The sequence below is a fragment of the Corvus moneduloides genome, chromosome 14 (genome assembly GCF_009650955.1).
Source record: "Corvus moneduloides isolate bCorMon1 chromosome 14, bCorMon1.pri, whole genome shotgun sequence".
NCBI classification, from domain to species: domain Eukaryota; kingdom Metazoa; phylum Chordata; class Aves; order Passeriformes; family Corvidae; genus Corvus; species Corvus moneduloides.
This window is the reverse complement of record NC_045489.1, coordinates 10469249-10492044: the sequence shown is the minus strand read 5'-3', so window position 1 is coordinate 10492044 and position 22796 is coordinate 10469249. Positions and strand designations below refer to the sequence as shown.

At 39.2% G+C, this 22796-nt stretch overlaps 1 protein-coding gene across 7 annotated transcripts in view; it reads right to left on the bottom strand.

Moving 5' to 3' along the window:
• GRIA3 (glutamate ionotropic receptor AMPA type subunit 3) overlaps nucleotides 1-22796 on the bottom strand; it is a 148092-nt gene that overhangs the window by 109773 nt on the left and 15523 nt on the right. For all 7 annotated transcript variants that reach the window (XR_004242982.1, XM_032123645.1, XM_032123646.1 and 4 more), the window contains exon 3: nucleotides 3601-3840. Coding sequence is in view for 6 of the 7 variants with exons in the window: in XM_032123645.1 (XP_031979536.1) it covers nucleotides 3601-3840 (240 nt within the window). In the remaining variant the exon portion in view is untranslated. The remainder of the gene's footprint in view (nucleotides 1-3600; nucleotides 3841-22796) is intronic.

Here is a 22796-nt window from a genome sequence, read left to right as displayed (position 1 = left end):
CAAGTGCTATCCAAATTCTTAACAGCTTTCTGTATGTAACTTCGCCTCATCTCACCCTGACATAATCTTAATTAGCCTTAGTCCTACTGCAGAGAAGCCTACCGAGGCAGTTACCACCATACAATTAATCAGATATTTTGCACGCATCACAGCAACCAACAGTGTCAACTTACTGATGTGAGTTAATACAAACAGAAATCAACCCTGCCTTTCCCTTTCACATGAGCTAAAAGCATGTGGCATGGAGTGAACATATGACTATTTCTTCTACACATCACCTAATGTCCTTTTTTCCTTTGGCAACCATTTCCTAAGGCAGCATTACTCTGTGCAAAGTATGCTTTGGGGTTTTTTCTGCTGGTACTAGGAGAGAAATGTGATTTGGTATTTCTCTTAAATTGCTGTTTCTTCATAGAAGAATAAGTTTATCAACTGAAATTAGCAATGATAAGACATAATTCTTGCTGGTGAAATTCGAGAATCTCACCTTTTTTTTTCCTGTGCTTTAGCAGTTTTTAAGAAACTGAATTTTACACCTTCACATAAATATACTTTTGAGAGCACGATCTGCAGCCATCATCTCATAACAACAGAAAATATTATTTTATACTTAACATAAGTATATACAATGTACACACTAACTCAACTGATTAAAAACTTCACCACCTATCTATGTAATTATACATCTTAATTTTATTCTATTGTTTGAGATTTATCTTTTGTCTTCCTTGCAGGAGCCAAACATCACAGTATTGCACATAATATCTCTGAGGAGGAAACCATCAAGTCAAGATTACATGACTTGATGGCAAAGAACAAAAGAAAACAAATTTACAAAGCTCCATTTTCCTAAGTTTAAACCAAAAGAGTTCAATAAAACCACAAGAAGGTTTACTCAGTTTTGTATGGCATGTGTAATATGCTGTGGTATTCATTAGTAGTATATGCAGTTTAACACATGGTGGTGTTTCACTTCAGCAGAACATGGTAAAGCTACTTGCAACAACAATCTAGTCCATATATAGTATTCAATGTAAGAAAGAGTAGTCCAATATTTAGTGATTTCTCAGGTTCTCTATTTAGTGATTTCTCCGGTTCTCAGTGAGATTATAGTCTTAGAAAGGCACTATTTAAATGATAGTTTATTTCAGGAACTGCCAATTAACTGCTTAACACATTCTCTCCACAGTGTTTGTGCCCCAAAGCAGTTAAGTATCTAAGACAGGAATTATTAAAAATTGTGACAGCTCTAGTGTTTGCATTTCTTAGCAAAAGAGCATGTACAGTCTATTCACTACCTGACACAAGCAATCATTCCCCATTATTACTGTCCAAACTTTTGGGGTTTTTTTGTGTATTTGAAGGCCTATCACAAGAAATTGGTGAGCTTACTGGAATGGCCAAATGTTCTAGGTGCTGTCATACATGATTATTACTCCTCAAAAAAAAGAATCTAATGTCCATTTCTCAGTACCTAATTGCCCTGCATCTCTCTGATAGTAAACTTCTTAATTTATTGTAATTCTAGAAGATTTAAAACTCTGATAGGATGGCTACCAAGTTTCTATTAAGTAAAATAAAACAGCAGGAAGTGAGGCTAATAAACTGTTCATTTTTTTCCCCATTTCAGCAGACAGGAGCTATGTTACCAAACAGCATAGCATCAACTAGGAAGGACAGATAAGATGTAAGTTTATCCCAAACAACTTAAAGCCCATCATCAAGCTACCTATATGTACTGATGCTTCTTCCATCCTAAAGACACAGTTGTCCTTATCTTCTAGCCCTGTGCTACATTTTATAATCCTACTGCAACCTTCACTGTCATCTAATTCAGATTTGTTACTCTGACAGTCAGAATGGCTGACATAACACAGGGCCAGCGAACACCCATGTGAGATGCTGGAGGTTCACAACAGGATTTTGGTTAGTCATTGTAAGGTTATGAGTAAAGTGTTCCAAAGGGATTAGCCATCATAATAAACTCATGATGAGACTGTGTCTACCTAAGGATTGTACACACTGAAAACTGCAAATAAATGCAAGTTTGAGACTGCTAGTCTCCGCTCCTCCTCACTCCCATCATTATCTCAGTTAGTCGGATAGTCATGTCATCTAGACAAATTCTAGTGAACGTCTCATTGTTTTGGATGATTTTTTCCAGTCTAAAGTGCCAAATTTCTTGAATGACTGGTGAAACTCTTTTGAAAGCAAACTTTATTAGCCTAAATCATGATAAGTTTCATCAGTCCCAGAACAAATGGCATTTTACTTCATCACATACTGTAAGTTCATTGTATTTGGCCACATCAAATAAGCCTTTCTTACTCAGACAAATGGCTTATTCACAGGAGCTTTCATTTAAAAGTGGACTAAGCCAGAAAAACAGATGTATGGGTAGTGGTTTTACAAGATTTAAGAAGTAATGGCATTCTTAGCTTCTCCATATTTTCCTACTTAATCTCACTGCTAGTGTTTTTCAGTGCTAGAAATATTTAACACCTCCAAATCACTCAGAAAATTTGAAACTCTTGGCATTCACCTAAATCAGACTGAAAATTACTTTATTTCAATATATGATTTTTTAGGTTTTGGTTGGGTTCTTAACTGGGTGATGCTACTATTCTTCAGTGTGAAAAGTACACCCACTGAAGACTTAATCCTTAACAATATGCAGTAGCCAAAGGAAATTTTGTCATGGAAGCCAGTAACAGAATCTAAGCTTCTTTGTCTCTATCGAGATCACTTTGATCTGAAAAATTTCTTGAAGCTGCAAATCATAAAGCTGGTAAGAAAGGCAGTGGCACATCTATTTGATACAAAAAATGCTACACAAGTGTAACAGAGCAAATTCTGTGCACTCAGAGCAGGTGGAAGTTGCAAGATTCCTCACAGAAAATGTTTTCTGATGTCTAGATCTCTTTTTGACATATTTGCTACATTTTCTGCTTATTAGTAGTTAACAATTGGCTTAAGTGTGAAAACAGTGGTTTTAATATGTTTCCACTTAGTTAAGTGTAACTCTGGTCATTCTTGGCATGTATCTCAATTTGTCTCTTGGAATGTGAGATATCTAGAGCATCTTTTCTCCAGCTGAGCCCTAAAGCATCTTACACACTGTATGCTTAGACCACTATTGATGCTTAGACATCTCCAGAGCATATCTTAGCATGGATTGCCTTTGTTCAGTGACAGGAGAAATGTCATTTATGTTAAATGGCGTGGGATTTGCAATGTCATGCACAGTGGAAGGTCCTGCTTATCAGCCTATTTCATAGTGTCGACTCTATTTATTTTGGAAGGACTCAAACACCCTGGCAAGTGTGGAGTCTGCAGTTCCGTGGAAAGCAGGCATGCCAAATTGAATATTTACACTGTTAACACTATACTCAGACAATCTCTTTAAAAATGATCAGTAATATGAAGATGCCTCCTTTTCATTTATCCATTCATTTTAGTTTCTTCTGAACAAACTTGTTTTCTAGGACCATCAGAATGTTCTACCTAAATCCAGAAGAAAACTGGGCTGCACCTACTGATGATGGTAGTACTTAGAGCAAGCTATGAAACAGAAAAATCAGTTAAAATGAGGGTGCTTACCCCGTTCTGTGTCATAGAGGTACACAAACTTTTCCCACTTATAGTAAGTCAAGAGACTCAAGATGGCTCCTTTTAATGCTGGCCGCATCTGGATGACGAACTGCACATCTGCATCTGTTGGGAAGCTTGGTGTGATGAAGGACGTGTGAAGGGCTCCACAGAACGATGTCAGGGTATTCATTGACATCTGGTCATAGAATCCAAAGATGGCATAAACTCCTCTGGAAAACTGTGAACAGACTAAGAAAGACAGACAAGGGTGTTAGAATCTGAAATATAATGAATGCAATCAAACTTTCAAAGTATATTTGAGGTAAGCCTTCTAACCATTTCTGAAATTATCCTGTATGATGCAGCAGATGGAGTGAATTAATGAGATAATATATACTAATTTCAATGCAGCAATAAATTGTACCAACTTTGTAGAACTTAAACTGGCCTGAACACATTTATTTTTGGTTGTGTTTTGTCCTGTGTTGTTACAATCCACTAATCTCTCTTTATTCTTTAAAAATGAACATGACATTGCCTGTCTGTAAAATACCTTTCCTTCCTTGAGTAGCACCTTGAGAGCTCTGTGAGGAGCTACGTGACAGATGTCACGTCTGCCTAAAAGTCAGAATGTTAACGTACAGCTTTTCCTGGTATCCAAACTTGATTCAGATCTGATTCATAAAAATCAGGATGATTTATTCCTTTATAGTCCACAACTCTGAAATCTCTGTGTGGTCTTTTTCAGTGAGAAGTTATGGTGGCTTCTTAACTGAGTGTTAAAATCTTCCAGAAGCAATTTGGAAAGTCTGTGACTTACTATATGACAACACAAATGAGGAACCCATATTGTTGCTTCATGGGATTAAAGCTGATATCCCATAAGCTGAAGGCTTTTAGTCCTTAACCATTCTGCTGTCCTGAGGAACTCATCTTGTACCAGAAAAAAATCAAAATTCAGACAAAGATGGTCTTTTTTCACATGTATTTATCTGGGAAAACACTTCATTATTTCCCATCCCTTACAGAGATTGAACAATGACCATTTTGGACAAAAATGAAAGTATTTCAATTTGTAAACATGGCCAGCTACATGGACATTGCAGGAAAAAGAATTTCTTTGTTGTTCAGCTCTGTAGAAAAAGTGCAAAATTCTTGTGACCCTGGCTTCTTTCCATGGAGGGAGTCTGCATCAGAGATAGCAAGGGAGCCGGATCTGTGAGGTGCTGGGGCTCTGGATTACAAAAAGACTGTACAACTGCAATACAATACAGCACAGCAGCACTTCTAATCATACCATTGCTGGACGGCGATGAGCAAGTCCCATTTGTACTGAAAAAAGTTTCCCAGAAAAATGTTCATTCAACATTAACAATTTTACTTGTCAAGAACTGGATTTAACAACAATTTACAACAAGCCCCATTGTCTTGGGGTGATTTTATGGTGCTACTCTATTCCCTAATCATCTGCTTTATGCCCAGAAATGGCTGCTGTAGTTCTAAGATGAGCCAGGGACGAGGCTGGAGCCTGGGAACCCCGGGCACGGACTCTGTTCAAACTCTCTTTGCTGGGTGTGCTCAGCGCAGCATGGACTGGGACATTATGTTGCTCCTTTTGTTGGATTCGGTTTTGCTTGCTTAGGCAAGAAGCTTCTTTTTTTATTTCCCCACCTTTTCCCTGGACTCCAGCAGTTTCTTTGTTTCTTTTTTTCCCTTTAACTGTTTCGGGTTGTTCTTTTTTTCCCCTCGCTCTTGGAGAGAGGGGGCTGTGCCAGACAGTCTGGGCCTCAGGAAAGACGGAGGCAGAAAAAGAAAGGACACCAAAACCCACCAGCTTCGCCTGCTGTGAGGAGGAGACCAACTCCAGAAAGGTTCCCATCTATTCTGCCCGAGCGTGAGCTCCTGTTCCTCCCCTGCCCTGAGACAAAGGGGGCAGCTGCCATCTTTGCCTCCTGGCTACGCGGCCTAGTGGGTGGTGGGAGTTAAGGTTTCGAAATTTCAATACCTAGCATTTATTCAATCCTTTTCTGTGCCTTGTGGGCACCCTTTCTTTCATTAATAATCAGTTCAGGTTTTTTTCACTTTCACCCACTGGTATTCATTTCTCTTATTGGCAAATGGGATTATCAAAGCCCTTCTCTTTAGAGGTAAAGCTCATTCCAGGGCGTTTTCTCCTAAAATTTGTCTCTAAACCGAGACACCCATTAAGCACTTTTGCAAACACATTGTATATTCAACTTTGCAAAAAGCAAGGGGAAGTAATTACCAGTAAGGAAGACGTGACTTCTACACAGAAATGTACAGCATTGTTACTTCTGAAAGTACCATCACATTTCCCATCATAAATGCTACCATTCAGGATCACTAAAAACTGTTAAAGTAATTTTAAAAAGGATTCTCCACAATATCAGCTCATTGACACAGCATCATGGAGAACATCTAAAATCGGCAGTCAGGTGTGAAAATTCGATTTTCTTCCTGGAGCTCTAGATACAAAAACTAGAAATGTTGTTAAGGAATTTCTTTAAGTATTTAAGCCACTGTAACACGACATGACTAACTGTGAATACGAGCAGCAAATAACAGCTGGTGAGACACAGAAAGGAATTAAAAGGTGATAATTTCTGAAAGGAAAGTTTGCTGAGGTTCTCAACCACAGGAAAGAAAATATATAAAAGAAGTTATAGTACAGTAAGAGTTTATTCCCAGAGGCATGACTGAGGAATTAAATACACTGTTTAAAAAGGCATTTTGTTAAACTATATACCAGCAGGATATAAAGCAGAAAAGCTACCATAAAAAATTATCTGCTGAAGTAACAAATAAAAAGCATTAATTTACAGGTGGAAAAAAGGGAAAAACAAAAATTACATTAGAAAGTCTGGCAGTCTCCAAATCATTTAAATGGTGTGTAAACCCTGTAATTCCATGGGAATAATCAGTGAAGTGGGATTAATGGAACTGAGCATTCTCACATACATTGAGCCTGTACCTCACAGATCAAGCTTCTTTTACATATTTATTAGTGGCCTAGTTTACCAGTTTTTATGCAGATTCCGTACTGCAGAGAAAAGCAAGTATTCCAGGAATCATCCCTTCTTGCAACGTAAACAAACACATTCACAAAGAACTCCTGATCCTAAAAACTGAGAATACTTCAAACAGTCCTGGATTCATCCGTTATTTCTTAACAGGTGTAAGACTCAGGAATACTTCTGAACTGTGACTCAACTGAATTAAAGTATATTTTCCCAGCAGATTGTGCTCGTTTATGCAAAGAGCCCATCCGCAAGTGGTGAGTAATCTGAGAAAAACACAGTCTGTGAACAACCTGACTAAGCAGGACCTTCTCCAAGTAACACCTTAGAGGCAACACGGAGCTGCTGCTCACATGGAGGTGAGAGCTTCTGATTTGGTCCCCACGTATTTGCAATTATTTTTCCTCCTGAAGGATCACCAAAAATATCTTCTAACAAATGCAACTGCCCACTTTTATTTCCCCTGGTTCAAGTTTGTATTCACTGCAGATTTTAAAGATTAATCCTTTGACAGACTATCTGTCTTCTATTAGTAGCTTATTATTCCTGACTATCTATTCTGCATGCACGGTAGGATGCCAATTTAGTTTTACCAGCCCATTAAAAGGCAAACAAACCTTTGTTTTTTATAAGGAAAAGCTAAAAGGCCAATTATCTTGGTCCTCAATGTTCATTTGCATTTTTGAACTCATAGTTTTGTTAAAATTTTGTAGCATTAGGTCTTTCACACAGTTTGTGACCTAATCTCTGTGATCAGACAAATCTATGGAATATCCATGAACCTACAGTGATATTGTTACTTGTTTTCCAAAAAACAAATGTGTAATTACATTCATTTTAATTACACTATTATTCTAACATCACTGAACCCCAAGAAAAATTTTTAAAAGGCTAACTAAGCTTTAACCTTAAGCTCTTTTTACAAACTACTTTCTACTGACAATCAGAACAATCTTGGGGCTTGAGTATGAATTTTGGTATTTTTCCTTTATTAATCACAGTTGATTTATAGGGTTTTTTCCCTATTTGAAAAATGCAGATGGTCAAACACTTACTTTGGCTGTTAAAGAAATTATTTGGACAAGTCCTAGTGCAATCTCATTCCTCAAGAAAAAAAGCAATTTTTTTTCTGAGCTTTGAAACTGCTCTTAGTTATGTGGATGCACATCTGTTTCCAAGGACAGCACATAACCAAGTTGCTTTATAACCTGTTCTGAAAAAGTTTCAATGTCCACAAACAAGGGAGAGAGGTCCTGAGCAGCAGTTATCCAATGGGAGATAATGATAGGCCATTATTTTGGCATTAGGTGCAAGGTGAGTATTTATTAATGGAGATTTAACACTGGACTTGTTCTCAGAGTGAGCTGCCACATGCCATCATGTCCAGGAGAGGAAGTGATGGTATGACAGAAGCCCGTGAATTCTCAAGCATGCTGTCTCGGTTTTGAAAGACAGGTGTCTGCTAAGGAAGGCAGAAGCCCCTCCTTGAAGTGGCAGATATAACCCCTTTTCCCTCTAAGTTATATTTTGAAATCAAGGGCCTTTAGGCAAAGATGTGGGAAATAGGAATAACAGTTCTTTATTTTATATATATATATATATATGTATATAACCAGTCAAACAAAACAACAACAACTCTGGCAGTAACAGCAATCACAAACCCAGTGCCAGCCTTCTCGGCTGTCAGGCCCTTTCCCCTCGGGTGCAGTTCCGCTCGCAGCCGGCAGGGGCGCTGGCGGCTCCCGGTGAGCAGGGCAGGTGCGATGGTTCCCCCGCGGCTGCAGGGGGCGCTCCGGAGCGAGCTCGGGGAGCACGCAGCACCGGTGCCCTGGGATCCCGGGAAGGGATGGAACAAAGGCTTCACAAACTCCTGGGCAGCCGATCCCAGTGTCCGGCCGGACCCTCGGGAACAGCAGGCTGGAACGGCAGGCTGGAACAGCAGGCTGGAACGGCAGGCTAGAGCGGCAGGGGCGAATGCAAATCCCGGGTGGCAGGCGAGATGTATCCAGATGGGAGAACCCCAGGGAGGCCCAGGCAGGCAGGGCGAGCAGGGCTACAGCGTAGCGAAAGCTTGAAGCAGCAGCGGAGCAGGGCAGCCACAGCTCGGTCTCCAGCAGGGCAGGGAAAGCGGCTTTTGGGGTCCCGGCGTTGTTTCCAGCAGGAAGAAAGAACGGCCAAAAAGAAAGAAGCAGCAGCTCCTTTCTCTGCAGCTTCTCTCTCCGGACGCTCAGAGCGAACTGCCCCCACACCCAGGTGTAGACAAAGGAGTAGCCAGGCCCGCCCCACTCCCCTTTTTGTCTTTCTTAAGTACAGCTATTTGTCCCCTAGCAACATGCATATGGGAAAAAATTCCTTTAACAGGAAAAAAAACTAAGACTAAACTGAAACCCCAACACATGCCAAGAGAAGATAAGAAACTTTCAGGTCATGGCAGACTGGTATTTCCTACCAAGGAAGGAAAATGCTCAGAGCCAGAGTGATAACAGTGGTAAGCAGAATTTACTTAAAAAAAACCTAAAACCAAACAACAACAACAACAACACAACCTAAAAAACAAAACAACCACAAAAAAGAAGGGGGGAAAAAAACAACAGACCCCAAAACCAACCAACCAAAATGCAACTGAAGCCAAATAAATAAAAATCTTAGTTTCCATCCTGAATAGCAGCTGAGCCATCCTAAGCATCAGTGTAACCCAATGAACCCAGACTTCTGTTTTACTTGCATTTCCATCCTCCCTCCAGTCAAATCAGGCCCACCACTGAAACTTGCTAATATTAACCAGATAAGTCTTTTTTTGCTCTCAGATCCCAGGAAGGCTGCAGGCCAGAATCTCAAAAGACACCCCACTTCACACAAGTTATTAGACATTTTATGTCTTTTTAAAATTTACTTTTGCTTTACTTTTACCTTTACTTTTAGTTTTTCTGTGTTTTAGTGACCGTGAGTATTCCTGACACAACAAGGTTGTGTAGGACCTGACATTTCTCCTGTCTATTGCCTGGAAGCTAAAGACATAACTTCTCTGACACTTTTTTTTTTACTTCCAGTTCTTACTATAAACAACTGAAGCGTTACTAGGAATATTTACAAGTAGGTTTGGATTTTGTTCGTTTAAAGAAAATATGTATATAGCTAACAAAAGAGATATGTTAATAGTAGATCATAATACACCATTTCCTCTGGATGGTATCATTAATAACTGAATTGTAAAAGTCAGCAGGATCCTCCCAGGTGTGGCATCCAGTGCACTTCTGCCCTGGATGCAAAAGCCCGGTAGTTTCGGAGTCAGGGGTTGGAGGTTACAATACCTCAGACACTATTCCTTCTTCATTACTCTTTTTATGAGCAAGTAATTTCCCCTTTATCCATATCAATTTCTTATAAAGTAGGTCTGACAAAATCACCCTGTGTCACAGGGGCACTGTCAGCCTGTTTCAGCGATACTCCCACAGCTCTTTGGGAGTGAAGGCACGGTAGGAGCTCCATCTCAGCTGACATTATCGCGTGTTGCTCATACCCGTTCCTCAGTTTTGTGCTCTGTGTTTCCCTCAGCTGTGAAATAATTTTATTCCCTCCACTTTCTTCTGCCAATTGTCTTGGATTCCAGACAACTCTCACTGCCAGCTTAAGCCAACAGACTAATGGGACTACTTTATAATGGAATAATATGCAGCCTATTTCAGAGCAGTTGCCATTTTCTAGGGCTCCATCCTGACCTCCTTGTTGTAATAAAGCAAGGGTTACCATTAACATTACCTCTTACAGTAAGAACACACTTACTCTTAGAGAGACGGACAATGCCTCCACTGCTTTCTTTTGCTTTCATTTTAATACACAGAATGAAAAGCAACAACTCTCTCTACCTTGAGCCCTGAGTAGATCAGCACAGCAGTGCCCCTGAATGCAGAACGAGCTACTTTCAGGGGGCTCCAGGCAATCAGACTTGAGAGCTTCCTTTAAAGACAAGCCCATCATCCTAAAAATTTAAAATGATGTGAACCACGTTTACCTATAGCAAATAAAACCATCTTTTACATTTTAATTAAGACACTGAATTCTGTCATGAAGAAAATATTGTTTAAAATTCAGGTGAGAAAAGATGCATTTCTGAAAACAGCTATTCCTGGAATAGTTAACAGGGAACATTCCTGGGGGCAGGAAGGAAACAAGGAAGCTACAACTTGAAATTCTGAGATATTGGCTACTCATCCTACTTAGAAAAAGGTAAGCCCTCACAAGCAAAAAAATATCCCCTGAAAACAAAAAAACCCCACCAACCCAAAACCTCACAGCAGAGCACAAAACAAAACCATCATTTACTCTTGTTACTTCATTTATGGCATGAACTCAATAATAAAATTGCAATGTTTTATCTAGTTCTTTTTATAAAGAACTACTCAGATTGCTTTGTTCTATCTAATGTCTTCTTCAAATATACACAGTTCCTTCAGTTTGCATTTCTTTTTAGGAGAGCAAATAAAATAAAAACAGCATGTTCAGGCAGCAGGAGGGGGATATTAATAAATTGCAAATGAAAGGCATAAGGATTAATCCATTCATATTTTACAAACCATTTACTGGAAAGTAATTTAAAACACATGTTCAGATCCAAGCATTGCTGAACACTCTCTGGTCAAGATCCTGTTCAAGATTACTTTGGTCACCACTTCACAACTCCATCACACACTGTTAAAGAAGGCTTTATTTCTTATCTGCTTTTCAGGACGACTTTGGAACCCTGATCCCCATTATAGTTCCTTGGTGCTGGGTGCTGTACAAACCCATCACTACAGCCTTGGTTTCCTTCAGTGTGCCCAATTACTTATGACATACTTGACTCATTAAACTTTACACATCTTGGCTTTTATATATATGACTGCAGTCAAATAAAACCCTAACAATGTACATGAATTTGTTGTTTGTGGGATCTTCTCTTCACACTGAAACATTTGTGTGAATTTTATGAGCATATGAAAAATGCCGGCTTGCAATGACACAAATAGGCTGCTTAGGCTGTAACGCTGCTAGTGGAAACACCAGCAGCACCAAGTCTCACACGCCAGGATGAGGGTATTTGTCCATTAGCACAGCTTCAGTCAGATAAAAGCAAACCAGGATCAAAACCTCTCTGGCCCAAACTGACAATCTGATGTATATGCAAATGAAAGCGTTGGTATTTAAAAAACTAGCTAATATATTCAAAATGCCAATAAAAAGGGCATTCTTGAGTATCAAACTCCAAGCAGGCTGAACACAACCTTGATTTTACTGAGAAAGCTGTGCTTAACTTTCTGAAAACTGTTCTAGTCTGAGAAGGTACTGCAGGTAGCCTGAGCAGCTTGGAACAGGCAATGCTACTTGTGCTGCTGTTTTCTACTCACCTACTGTTTTCAGGTTACTGGCCACAACGCTAAAAAAAAACAACTTTTTTTTTCTGTAGAATCTTGTTAAAACTCAAGCACAAAATGAGTCTTGTGTCCCACAAAAAAATTATAATGCATGGTTTTCATAAAAAAAAAGAAAAATCACTGCCACTCAGAATCTCTGTATTTATGACACATTTCTGATGGTGGAAGAAACCCAGGAGTCAATCCAGATGGCTTCCAGGAAGTGTCAGCCTCTTCTCAGGACCAAATTAAGGATTTTGTTTACTTGGGAACCCTGTTACACACTGATTTTTTAAAATATACCATTGATTCTGAGTACTGTTAGAAGATTCCTTTTGGAAGGCTATGAGTCAGATAATCATGACTTATTTTGAAGTATAAACCATTGGAGTTTGAAAGAAATAAAATAGAGGTTTAAGCTTAAAATGGATTAAAGGTGAGAGAAGATATATATGTGCCATAAAAATCAACTGCTTTTTTTGGAAGATGATTTAAAAAACATGTTAGGTACTTAAGGACTAAACTTAGATACGTGCTGATCAGAATACTACACTACCTTGCTTGTGTCTTTACAAGATGGATTTCAAGCTCTGAGACCAGGCACCACAGACTATAGCCAAGTTTTCTATTCTTAAACCCATCCTGGCAATTCACCATCTTCTACTGTTAACAGAACACTTTTCATCCTGATTCCCACCATCCCCACAAGCTGCTCACAAGAAGCATTTCTTCCAAAGGAAATACATTAAATACATACCACACAGTTTTAAACAAAGAGCTTTTAGAAAGAGGGCTCTGTAACACTGTGGTATAAGTCAAATTTAAATGCTGTGGATTTGTGTTATTTGTGAACTCTTCTGCTTCCTGCCTATGGAGGTCTTGACACCAAAGTAGATGCTTGCAGGAGAAACAGCAAGAGGCTTCTCTTGGCAGACAGTTAAACTCACTGCTGGAGAGAAATGGAAAGGCACTGGTATCTGCCTTTTATACCCTGGTGAAGAGATGTTTCTGCTCAGCTACTCCAGCATGATCAATGCCTTGCCAACAGCAGCAGTATGCACAATGCCAACACTCTGTTCCTGATTGCAGCTCCACCATCCTGGATGCTTAAGATTTATGGCACCAGCCTCCCTCAGGTTCAGAGAGTGTTACAGACTTAATGAGTGGATGTAAAGCAGTTCATTGAGCTCTGCCCTTCGAGAAAGCTTTAGCCTATCCTATACACATAACCACACACTCCTTTCTCCATGAACCACAGGAGATGAGCTAACACCTGTGTGGGGGAGCCAGAGGACCTGGCAATGCTTTCTGCAGGAGAGTCTAAATATATTCACAGCAAACAACAATCACTTGCATTCTTCACATCCAAGACTCCAACTCCTATTTCATGACTAATCTCTGCAGAAACACAGACAGTGTGCATGCAACACAAATATGTAACACTCACTCAAGTGAAATAACTTGTTTCCATCTGTTGCACCATTTGAAATGCTCTTAATATAATCTCCTGTCATGCCTGCTCGCTGTGATCACTTTGGATTGTAACTGTATCTCTTATTTTCTGAAGCAATTTTTCGAAAAATGTTGGTCGGAGGAAAATATAAAAACCCCTGTTCTTTCAAAAATTGTCCAGTTATAACACACTAGAAAATTTAGCAGCCATTTATTTAAAAGCAGGCAATATAGTATAATAATATGCATAATCTAATAAACACAGTAACATGAATGTTTCTGTAAGTATATTCAAAGTAATAAGAGTTCCACAAGCCATTAATTCCATTGCCTTGGAAAAAAGACACGCTCAAACAAGCATTTTTAATACAAACTTGACAAGATGTGGTAGACCACGGAGTACCCACTTCACTATTGTTACCTTCCTCAGAGACGACCTATCTTAACAATACTTTAAACAACAGGCTAAGGGCAAGCAAGAGCTTTGTGGTATGAAGAAAAAAATAAATCACACCTATCAGAAAAGGGCAGCATTTTGCAGTTGAGGATGTTAGGCAGAACACAGGGTTGAATCAAAGAGCAGCAGTTAAAGGCAATGCTGTGCCTCAGAGCTGCGAATCAGCAGCCACGACCTCCAGCACCCCAGTACTCTGAAGGGATTTCTTGTATCACTGGAACATCTCAGTGTGGAGGAAGTAAAAAGGCAGAGGCATATTATTAAATGTATGCTTGTTCAGCAGATCCTTCCCTAAGTGATTTCAGAAGTTGACTTCATTCTGGGCCACTGTGGTGAGAGGCAATAAATCAAAACAAGGCTCTGGCGGTGTGATGAAAGATGAGCTGAGTCTGCTGAGGTGCTGCCATTTATAGGCCTGTGGGGATATATTACAGAGGATGAGATAGAAGAGGCCAAGTGGCCGACACACCTGAAGCACTGAGCTGGGTAAAATTCACCAGGAGGTGAAGGTCACAATTAGGTTGTTCAAGGAGAAAGGGGATGCAGATGCCAAAACAGCAGCTGTGCAAGCAGCCTCCAGCTCTGGAGGGTTTCCAGCTGGCTCTATGTTTGCAGAGCATGGTGCTGACAGACAGCCAGTTTATCCAAAGCAACAGTCCCTCACACTTTCCTGGAGGCCCTGCAATGGTACTCCAGCAAGCACTGTCCCTGCAAGTACACCTTGGACTAGTGGACTGGATTTCACATTTCTGTATCTCCTCCCCTGTTCTACTCAAAGTTCATGGGGCTATGCAATTCTCACCCTTGTGTTCCACTGCTTTCAGCTTATTAGTCTTGAGAGGCTTCAGATCAGTTAACACAGAAGCAGAAACAGGATGGCTGTGAAAACTGGCTTCAGCAGCCAGGAAAATTATTTGAAGATGCTCCTTAGAGGTCCAATAAAGCACCCATCAGTATCACTGGAGAAGTTCACATGGAATTCAGTGAAACCTGGACTAGAACTGAGAGACCTATTCACACTGAAAGTGCAAACTACAAAAATGCCACATCAACATCCCAAATGCCCTTACAAAGGCATCCTCCCATCTATTTTTGTTCTCATTCTTGTTCCTCTATCTGCCTTAGTCCTAAGAGTTCTTCCTGCTACCAGCCTCCTGGACCTTCACGATCACATCTGACAGCAATTCACAGACCAGCACCCTCAGCTAAGCCAGTGCCTTATTTACAGGGAACAAAAAGAATATTATTCTTTATAAATTATGCATAATCACTATTTATCAAGCTGGGTTAATTGGCACATAACAAAAGACTCGACTGGTGAACAGCTGAATAATGTGGAAGCCAAAATTGATGGAAATGGTACAGCAAAAGCCTGATTGTGAAAGAAAAGTGACATTGCTACATGTTAATTCTTAACTGATTGCTGCCCTTTCAGAGGGGGAACGGGAGGCCAAGAATGACAGACCTAGTTTGAAATTATTTGTTAATCTCAGAGGGTTTGGACACATTGTCATAGCTTTATATACTGGTTCAAAGTCTGCTCCCAGCCACTTGCATAGTGAAATGTTAACATGGTGCACATGCATTTTTTGTGCTCCATTCATAAACAGAGAACAATCTCATTAATCATCAGCAACAGCATGAGACTGTAGTCTGCAGGGATATGAGTGATGCTGATAGAGAAGTGGGACTCTTCCCACATCCTCACTTGACAGGGAAGAGCTAAATGCCTCATACCAAAGCCAGACCAGCAGCCCTTTGGTTCTAGGATCAAGAGATCCTAGAAGCCCTCATCAGAACCCTGGCGTGTCATGAGACAGTGGCAGTGTGGGGCAGCACTTGACTTTCTCTAGAACACACACACCTGAAGAACCACAGCTTAGTTAACCTCGCTCTACATGCATAGAAGGTTTTACTTAATGTCCTACATCCCAAAGCTGTGTGCACAACTTTAAGAACATGCTTTGGTGTTCTGATGGACGAAGATTGAAGCATGTGCTCAAGACACTGAATCAGAGCTGAAGGTCAAATTACCATGGTGCTCACTCTGGTGGGAGGTTCTCCTTCCATGAGGCATTACAGTCTAGCTATATTAGGGGTTGTCAGATGATTTAGTCTGATTTACACCATTACACTTCCACACTTCCTTGGTGTCTTCTCTACTGACACTTACTAAAATCTCTTCTAGCAGTAAAACACCTGCAAATCCATGACTTCAAAGTACAGCCCTTCTTTTCCCTGCTCTCTCTCTCTCTCTTTTACTAGGAGAGTTAAAAGAAAATGAGAAGACTCCTGTAACTTCCATTCCTATGAGTTAGAAACTCTTTTATTGACAAACATCATCCAGGCCAGAGAATCCTCCTATGATCTTACCATATTTGTGGTCTTATCAGCATGAATATAAATGGATGTAGAACCACAGATATTTAAAAAAAAAATCTGGATTACATTATTGCCATTACAGCTCCTCCCTATTGGAAACATGGTTAGCAAATACTAGGTTTGTTCTGAAAATATTCTGACACTTTATTAGAAGTATTAAGAAAATTCTTCTCTCTGGCTTTTTACAAGAATCACTAAATCTGCTAACAACTTGCTTATATACACCAATAAATTTCAAGCATCCTGCAAAACTACTGAGTAAACTTAGAAGGGAGAGGAAAAATGAAGCAGGGGGAAATCCAAAACAACAATGTTGCTGCAACACTATCCAAGCCTTTTCTGGTTTTGGGAAAGAAACCACTAATCTTTATGGCAAAAAGTAGGTATGAATTTCTAAAGAGCAATGCACTGTGGATCCTTCCCTCAGTAAGACACTTTAACTCTCAATCAGTCTTTGACATACCACTAGGAATTATCCCATTTAAGGGATATTTTCTCAGCCAAGGAACAAGTAGATGAGTCTCACCACTGTCTGAAACACAAACCTGCAACACCCAAATCAGTACAGAGTTGGGAAAAACAGTCTCAAAAGTGCAGTGTGTATCTTTAGGACAATAGTTCTGATATTTAATCTACTAAACAGCTAAACTGCAGCACTTTGGATGACAGACAGCAATACATTTCTCTGCCTTAAGGCAATTTCCCACAGGGCTGTGGGAAATTCCCTCAAGCTCTGCAGTGAGCTGCAAGATGAGCTCTTTTCAGAAGACCATCATCACCCTGAAGGCCTGTCCCCACTGCTGCTTATCCCTTGTTTGCAGCACCACCTGTTCTGGGAGGTCAACCACAGAACAAAAGTGTTTTAAGGATAGGAAGAATCTTAGTGAGAGATGAAACTGGAGAGAGTCACTGCCCATGGATGACACGACCAGGCTCGGGAGGCAGGGCAGCCCTTATTCATAGCAGGCACAGACACAATGATGGGAGGAACCATTTCATGAACTCAATGAACTCGATTAATTTTTCAGCTGCCTTTCAAAAAAGCTTTTAAAAAGTCAGCTTGCTATGTACAACAGAATAGGAACTGATATGTGACTACAGGTAGAGATTTTAAATAATGTCGTACTTTAATTTAAATGTACCCATGTCCTACCAAATAAAAACTTATTAAATTTTTGCTTTACTAATTTCCTATAAAGTAACTCACAATATCTTCCAGGTTTTACAGATTAATGATTCTGAATTTTAACTTGAAAATTGCACTGCCAATTTCAGAGTAAATTTAAAATATTTTTCTCTTGTTAGAACCTGTGTAATAGTCAAGAGAAGCCTTCACATCATTCAGCAAAAAGCAGCTCATCACAAAGTTAGGTTCCAAACCAGAAAACCTCTCTTTCTCTGCATCACACACAAATGCATCTCAGGTAATTCTATACTGCCCAAGCAGCAGACAACAGAAAGGGCTATGTTAATGTGCCCTTGTATTTGATTAAACTGATACACTGTAGGAGCTGATGTTGGGCTACTGCTACTGAATTTTCCTAGTCTGATTCTCAAACCAACTCTCTGACAGAGTCAAGCTTTTTAAAACGTCCCATCAACAGACTATTTTTGGACTACTTGAAAATTTTGTAGGCCTTGAATAGATTTATTTGTTGAACTCAGGCAGTAAAGCTTTTCAGATAGATTAATGGACTAAGTGAAGTGTCTCTCCAGACTATACTAGGAGGTTTAAGAGACCTCATTTTCTAAGAAATGTCATCTACAGGCAGAGACAACTTCTTTGTACTGTGATTTTCTCCATGTATTTTCCATTTGCACGAGCCAGTCCAAGCCCTCCTTCCCACTGGCAATGTTATCAGTGAGACAATACCTTTCTATAACAAAAATAGCACAGAAACTTGCATAAGAAAAATGAATTTGATAACAATAGAATGACTTTCTCATAATAATTTAATAAGTTGAAGACATGAAGATTTAAATCCTCCAGAAGAGCTGCATAAAAGGGATTGATGAATTCATCAGCTATTCCAAGCTTCCCAAAGAAGCCCAGATAATATTTCTTACCTCCTGTTCTACAGATACCACCTATAAAAGAAAAGCAGGCATTCAAGTCCCTCTATTATACTATTCTTTGCCTCTGGGGCTAAACTCACTGTTGAATCTGCTGTAAATAAATGTGACACACTTAAAAATATTCTGATTTTAATCTTTCTCATTAGAATAATACACTTGTAACGCCCTTTCTGGTTAGGAGCATGGTTCTGAACCCTGAAGTTACTGTATGGACATATAGCAAGCTAGTGACCTTTATAGTTTTCCATTAAGCCAAGAAAAGTCTGCAAAAACATGCCAGAAATGCAAACACAGGCAATCACTAGTTTTAATTAAGCACTGCCAGTATATTCCAGTATTTCAAAAAGTCCTGAGACCTACAGAAACCATATCAAACAAACCAAATTATGAACTCCATGGATTGAAAAATCATGGACTGCTCAAGATTTTTTATGGATCTAGCAGTATACTTTTACATACAGTTCTGTCTCTTTTCTTGTTATTGTATAAATAAAAAGAAGACGAAGTGATGGGACTAACAAACACAGGAATGTAATCCTATAACAAGTCAGCAATTGCTGCCACTTAAAAAAATGAGAGAAAAAAGAAAAGAAGAAATGTTTTTTCCCCTCTGGTTGACTGTCATGTTGGTGCTATGAGTACGGACAGCAGGAAATAATTTTACACATAGTATATAGAATTCATAAATTAACCCTGTCTCTTTAAGTACAGAACCTCTGGGATTTTATTGTTTTAATCTATGTTTGATAGTAATATATCATTCCATCAAAATTACTGGGTTATACAAGGATTCACTGGTAGCCAGCTGATAGGAGCCTCCCTTTCACTCCAGAGGAATAAAAAAAAAAACTACACTGACTCTTTCCTCTTACTTTGTAGAGGGACAATAGGAACAGAGAGATTGACAGTAACAAGAAAATTCAGTAGCCATGAATATATGGCTAAACATTAGTTCCAAAACAAGCAAGTATGATTTAATTTCTGTTCTTTAGAAAAAACTTCCCCTTCCATAAAATCTACCTATGATACAGCAATTGAAAGTCTTTCTAAACAGCACCAGCAAACACACAAAGGTTGCTCCCTAGAAGTGAGTATTTTCAAGCCATTTCACATCTTACAAAGAAGTGCAATTTAACTCTTGGCTCCAGATCCTTTTCCAAATTGCAGCTTCCCTCCACTTACTTGGTCATATTCTTCCTCTCTCCCAGCACCCAAACCCGTTCTTGAATAAAACATATCCTGGTATCACACAATTAACGTGAAGAAAAACATAAGATGGAGAGTATTGCTGCAAATAAAGAAAACCATGGAAATGCCACAATAAAAATATTTTCTTTTACCAAAAGGATGGTTCAAACAAACGTAAATAAATTCAGTATCTAGTATTTTCATGACTTCACCTAAGCAGAATAAATGTGCTGGGTCAAGCCAATAAGTGAAACTAATCATGCTCTACAGAGCTGTAGCCTTCTGACAAGCCACATTCTGAAGTTTCTTTCTAAAACTGTTGAATCTACAGAGTCCACTCAAACTTCCCAAATGAGGGAGAGACTCCAAAGCACAGTCAGCTAATTTGAGCCAACAATGTGGGAAATGCAGGATAATTAAATTCTTCTCCTAAAAGATTTATTTCTGAATATCAGTTTTGGGAGACCAGGGGGGAGCAAATGAGAAATTAATCTCACTCTGGAAAACTTAACACATCTTTGTGAGACTCTCCTCAGGAATGGAGCAATAATATGGTGTTGCTTATTAAGAAACAGTACTGATCACAGTAGTATTACACAAATACATTGCTGTACACATAATTTTAAAATTTGTGTCCTTGATATAAGCAGATATTGTCCGCACAAGCAGAAGATGTACATTTAGTCCATGGCACAGTTACAGTGAAAAAGAATAAAACCAAGTTTCAATCAAAAGAAAAATACAAATAATACCCAAGAGTTCTTAAAAATAAGAACTGTCAAACACAAGGGGAAGGGTTCCTCCTCTAAAACAGCATAATGAGAGTTTTTGTGTTTAAAAATGTAATTGCTGCCCAAGATTAGAAAAAGCTACCTGAATGGATGAGTCTGGAAGGATGGCTCAGGCGAAGCACTTGGGCTTGTGATTAACCAGATCTGAAAAATAACCAGTTATTTAAGCTAAGCAAGCCTACACATTCTCATTCTCCTGAAAGACAACACAACTCACCCAACCGACATCTAACAGAGATTACAGATTGCCTCTTGCAATGGATATTGCTGCTCATAAAGAACAAAGCTGGGGCCTGAATTAGAATATCCACACAGCATTTTATACAGCTGAGCAGACTGTTGAAAGGCAAGTTTGGACATTAGGGTGTCCAGTTTCAGCACCCAAGTTCTCCAACAAGGTGTTAATGCCCCTATGGACAAGAGCACAGAACAATGAAGAATATTAAATAAGGTGTTTTAGCTACAAGCGCTACACAAGCAACCCTCAAATGACATTATCACCCTTTCTTATTTCTTCCTCTGCCATTCTTTTCTCAAGAACCCAGATAACCATCACAGGTAATCTTTATTACCACAATTGATCTGGTATCTTTAAAAGACAAGCAGGACAGAAGCAGTCATATTGCAGCTCCACAGAAGAACGAGACAATTCTGCTTAGGGAAGGACACCTTTCCTTAGGATTCACAGGAAATTTTCCTCTTTACGCTAAAGTGAACTGTAGAAACCGTTTTCCATAATTAAAAAAAGAAAAAGAAAAAAAAGACAGATTCATCACTGTACATTTCTTCACCCTCAAGCTGTCCTTTCTGCTGAGGAAGCCAGATAGGCTAAGGTATCTAGCAAAAATACCTGCTTATCACGTCCCAAGTTGGCTTTCGTGAGTAACTTGACACTGCAGCTGAATAGTCAAACTCACATCCGTGCTTTAATTAGAGGTAAGGGGAGCACCTACTGTTTGCATTTACAGTCTGTCTGGTTTGTGAGCAGCAGGAGCAAGCTCAGCCATCACAACTGCTCAGCTTGTGCTGCTCTGATGCATCGTTTCAGCAGGGGAACAATTAAGCAGACCCATTCACAGCTGAAGAGACCACTAAATTTTACCAAGTGTTTTATCCTTGCTGCTGTATCTTGTCAGCCACTGCACCATGCAAATTATCAACAGAATCCATCTCTCTCTGCTGACAGCATGGGCGTGGGGGTGTCTATTCTCCCATGAACACATAGGATATTTATTCCGCTAACTCATCCACTTATATAGAGATTGAGCATATCCCATCTCATAAGAGGAGATTAAATTTTTGGAGAAAGAATTTAAGAATAAAACATCATCAATTAAAGTGGTGGTATTAGAACAGCTTCATTGCAGAGACCGAGAGAAAGGAAAAGCTAGCAGAAGGAAGCAGACAGATAAAAAGTGGCTTGCTAGGATCTGAAAAACCAATGACAAGAGACACTCAAATGAAGCTTTTTCTTGGTTACAAATCTTACAGGTTAAGAAAAAAATCTCAGACTATAGAGGAAAAGAAAGAAAAAACAAGAGAAAAAATTATTTTCCTATTCAGGAAATTGAAAGTTCATGCTGTAAAAAACCTGGAATTATGGTAAAAAGTATTCCACTTGAAAGCTATCACAAGTAATGCAAGCTGAGGAAGAATATGCCCCTTTGGCAACTGAAAACACACAAATTCATAGCAAATCTGTGAATATTTTTTATACACTGTACTGCCAAAAAGAACTGCTAAATATCATTTTAAGAACCACAGTGACATAGATCTGCTTCCATGAGGCCATGGTAAGTCAATCTACTCCAGCTAGTGTGATCTGGGCTTAGGTATTTAATGAAACTTTACATGCAATTATTTAATAAATTAGCTATAATTGCAAACACATTTTAAAACACACCCTAGCATTCTACAGTTACTTCTGTCACCACTGTGTACTACTGAAGTTATGTTCAGTGTACCAATTAGTACAGGTAAATACAGGGAAAGTCTGCTCTCAGGACAGCTGCTGGAGGCAGTGGTGTTATTTCAAATATAAACAAGTAAGCATGAGTAAAACTAAAATAAAAATGCTCCGAGAACTTTAATCTATTTTCAATCACTCATGACTACAGAGCAAGACAATGGAAATTTCAAGCACAGTACTTAAAAATCTACCTAATCTTTATTTAACGATCATACTTTTCAAAATATGAATCCTTCAAATATACAGCAATGTATCAATGAAAGAACACATTCTCTAAAATGTAAGAGGGGCTTTTATTTCAACTTTTGGGGTTCTAACTCATTTGACTTTGAAGAACAGATTGTTCCACAGCCAAAAGGCCATCTGCTGACCTTGTCTCCAGTGAATCCCACGGCAAAAGACATTGTGATGGAACAAGCCAGGCAACTGAGATACACACCATTAAGTAAACGACAGAATGAA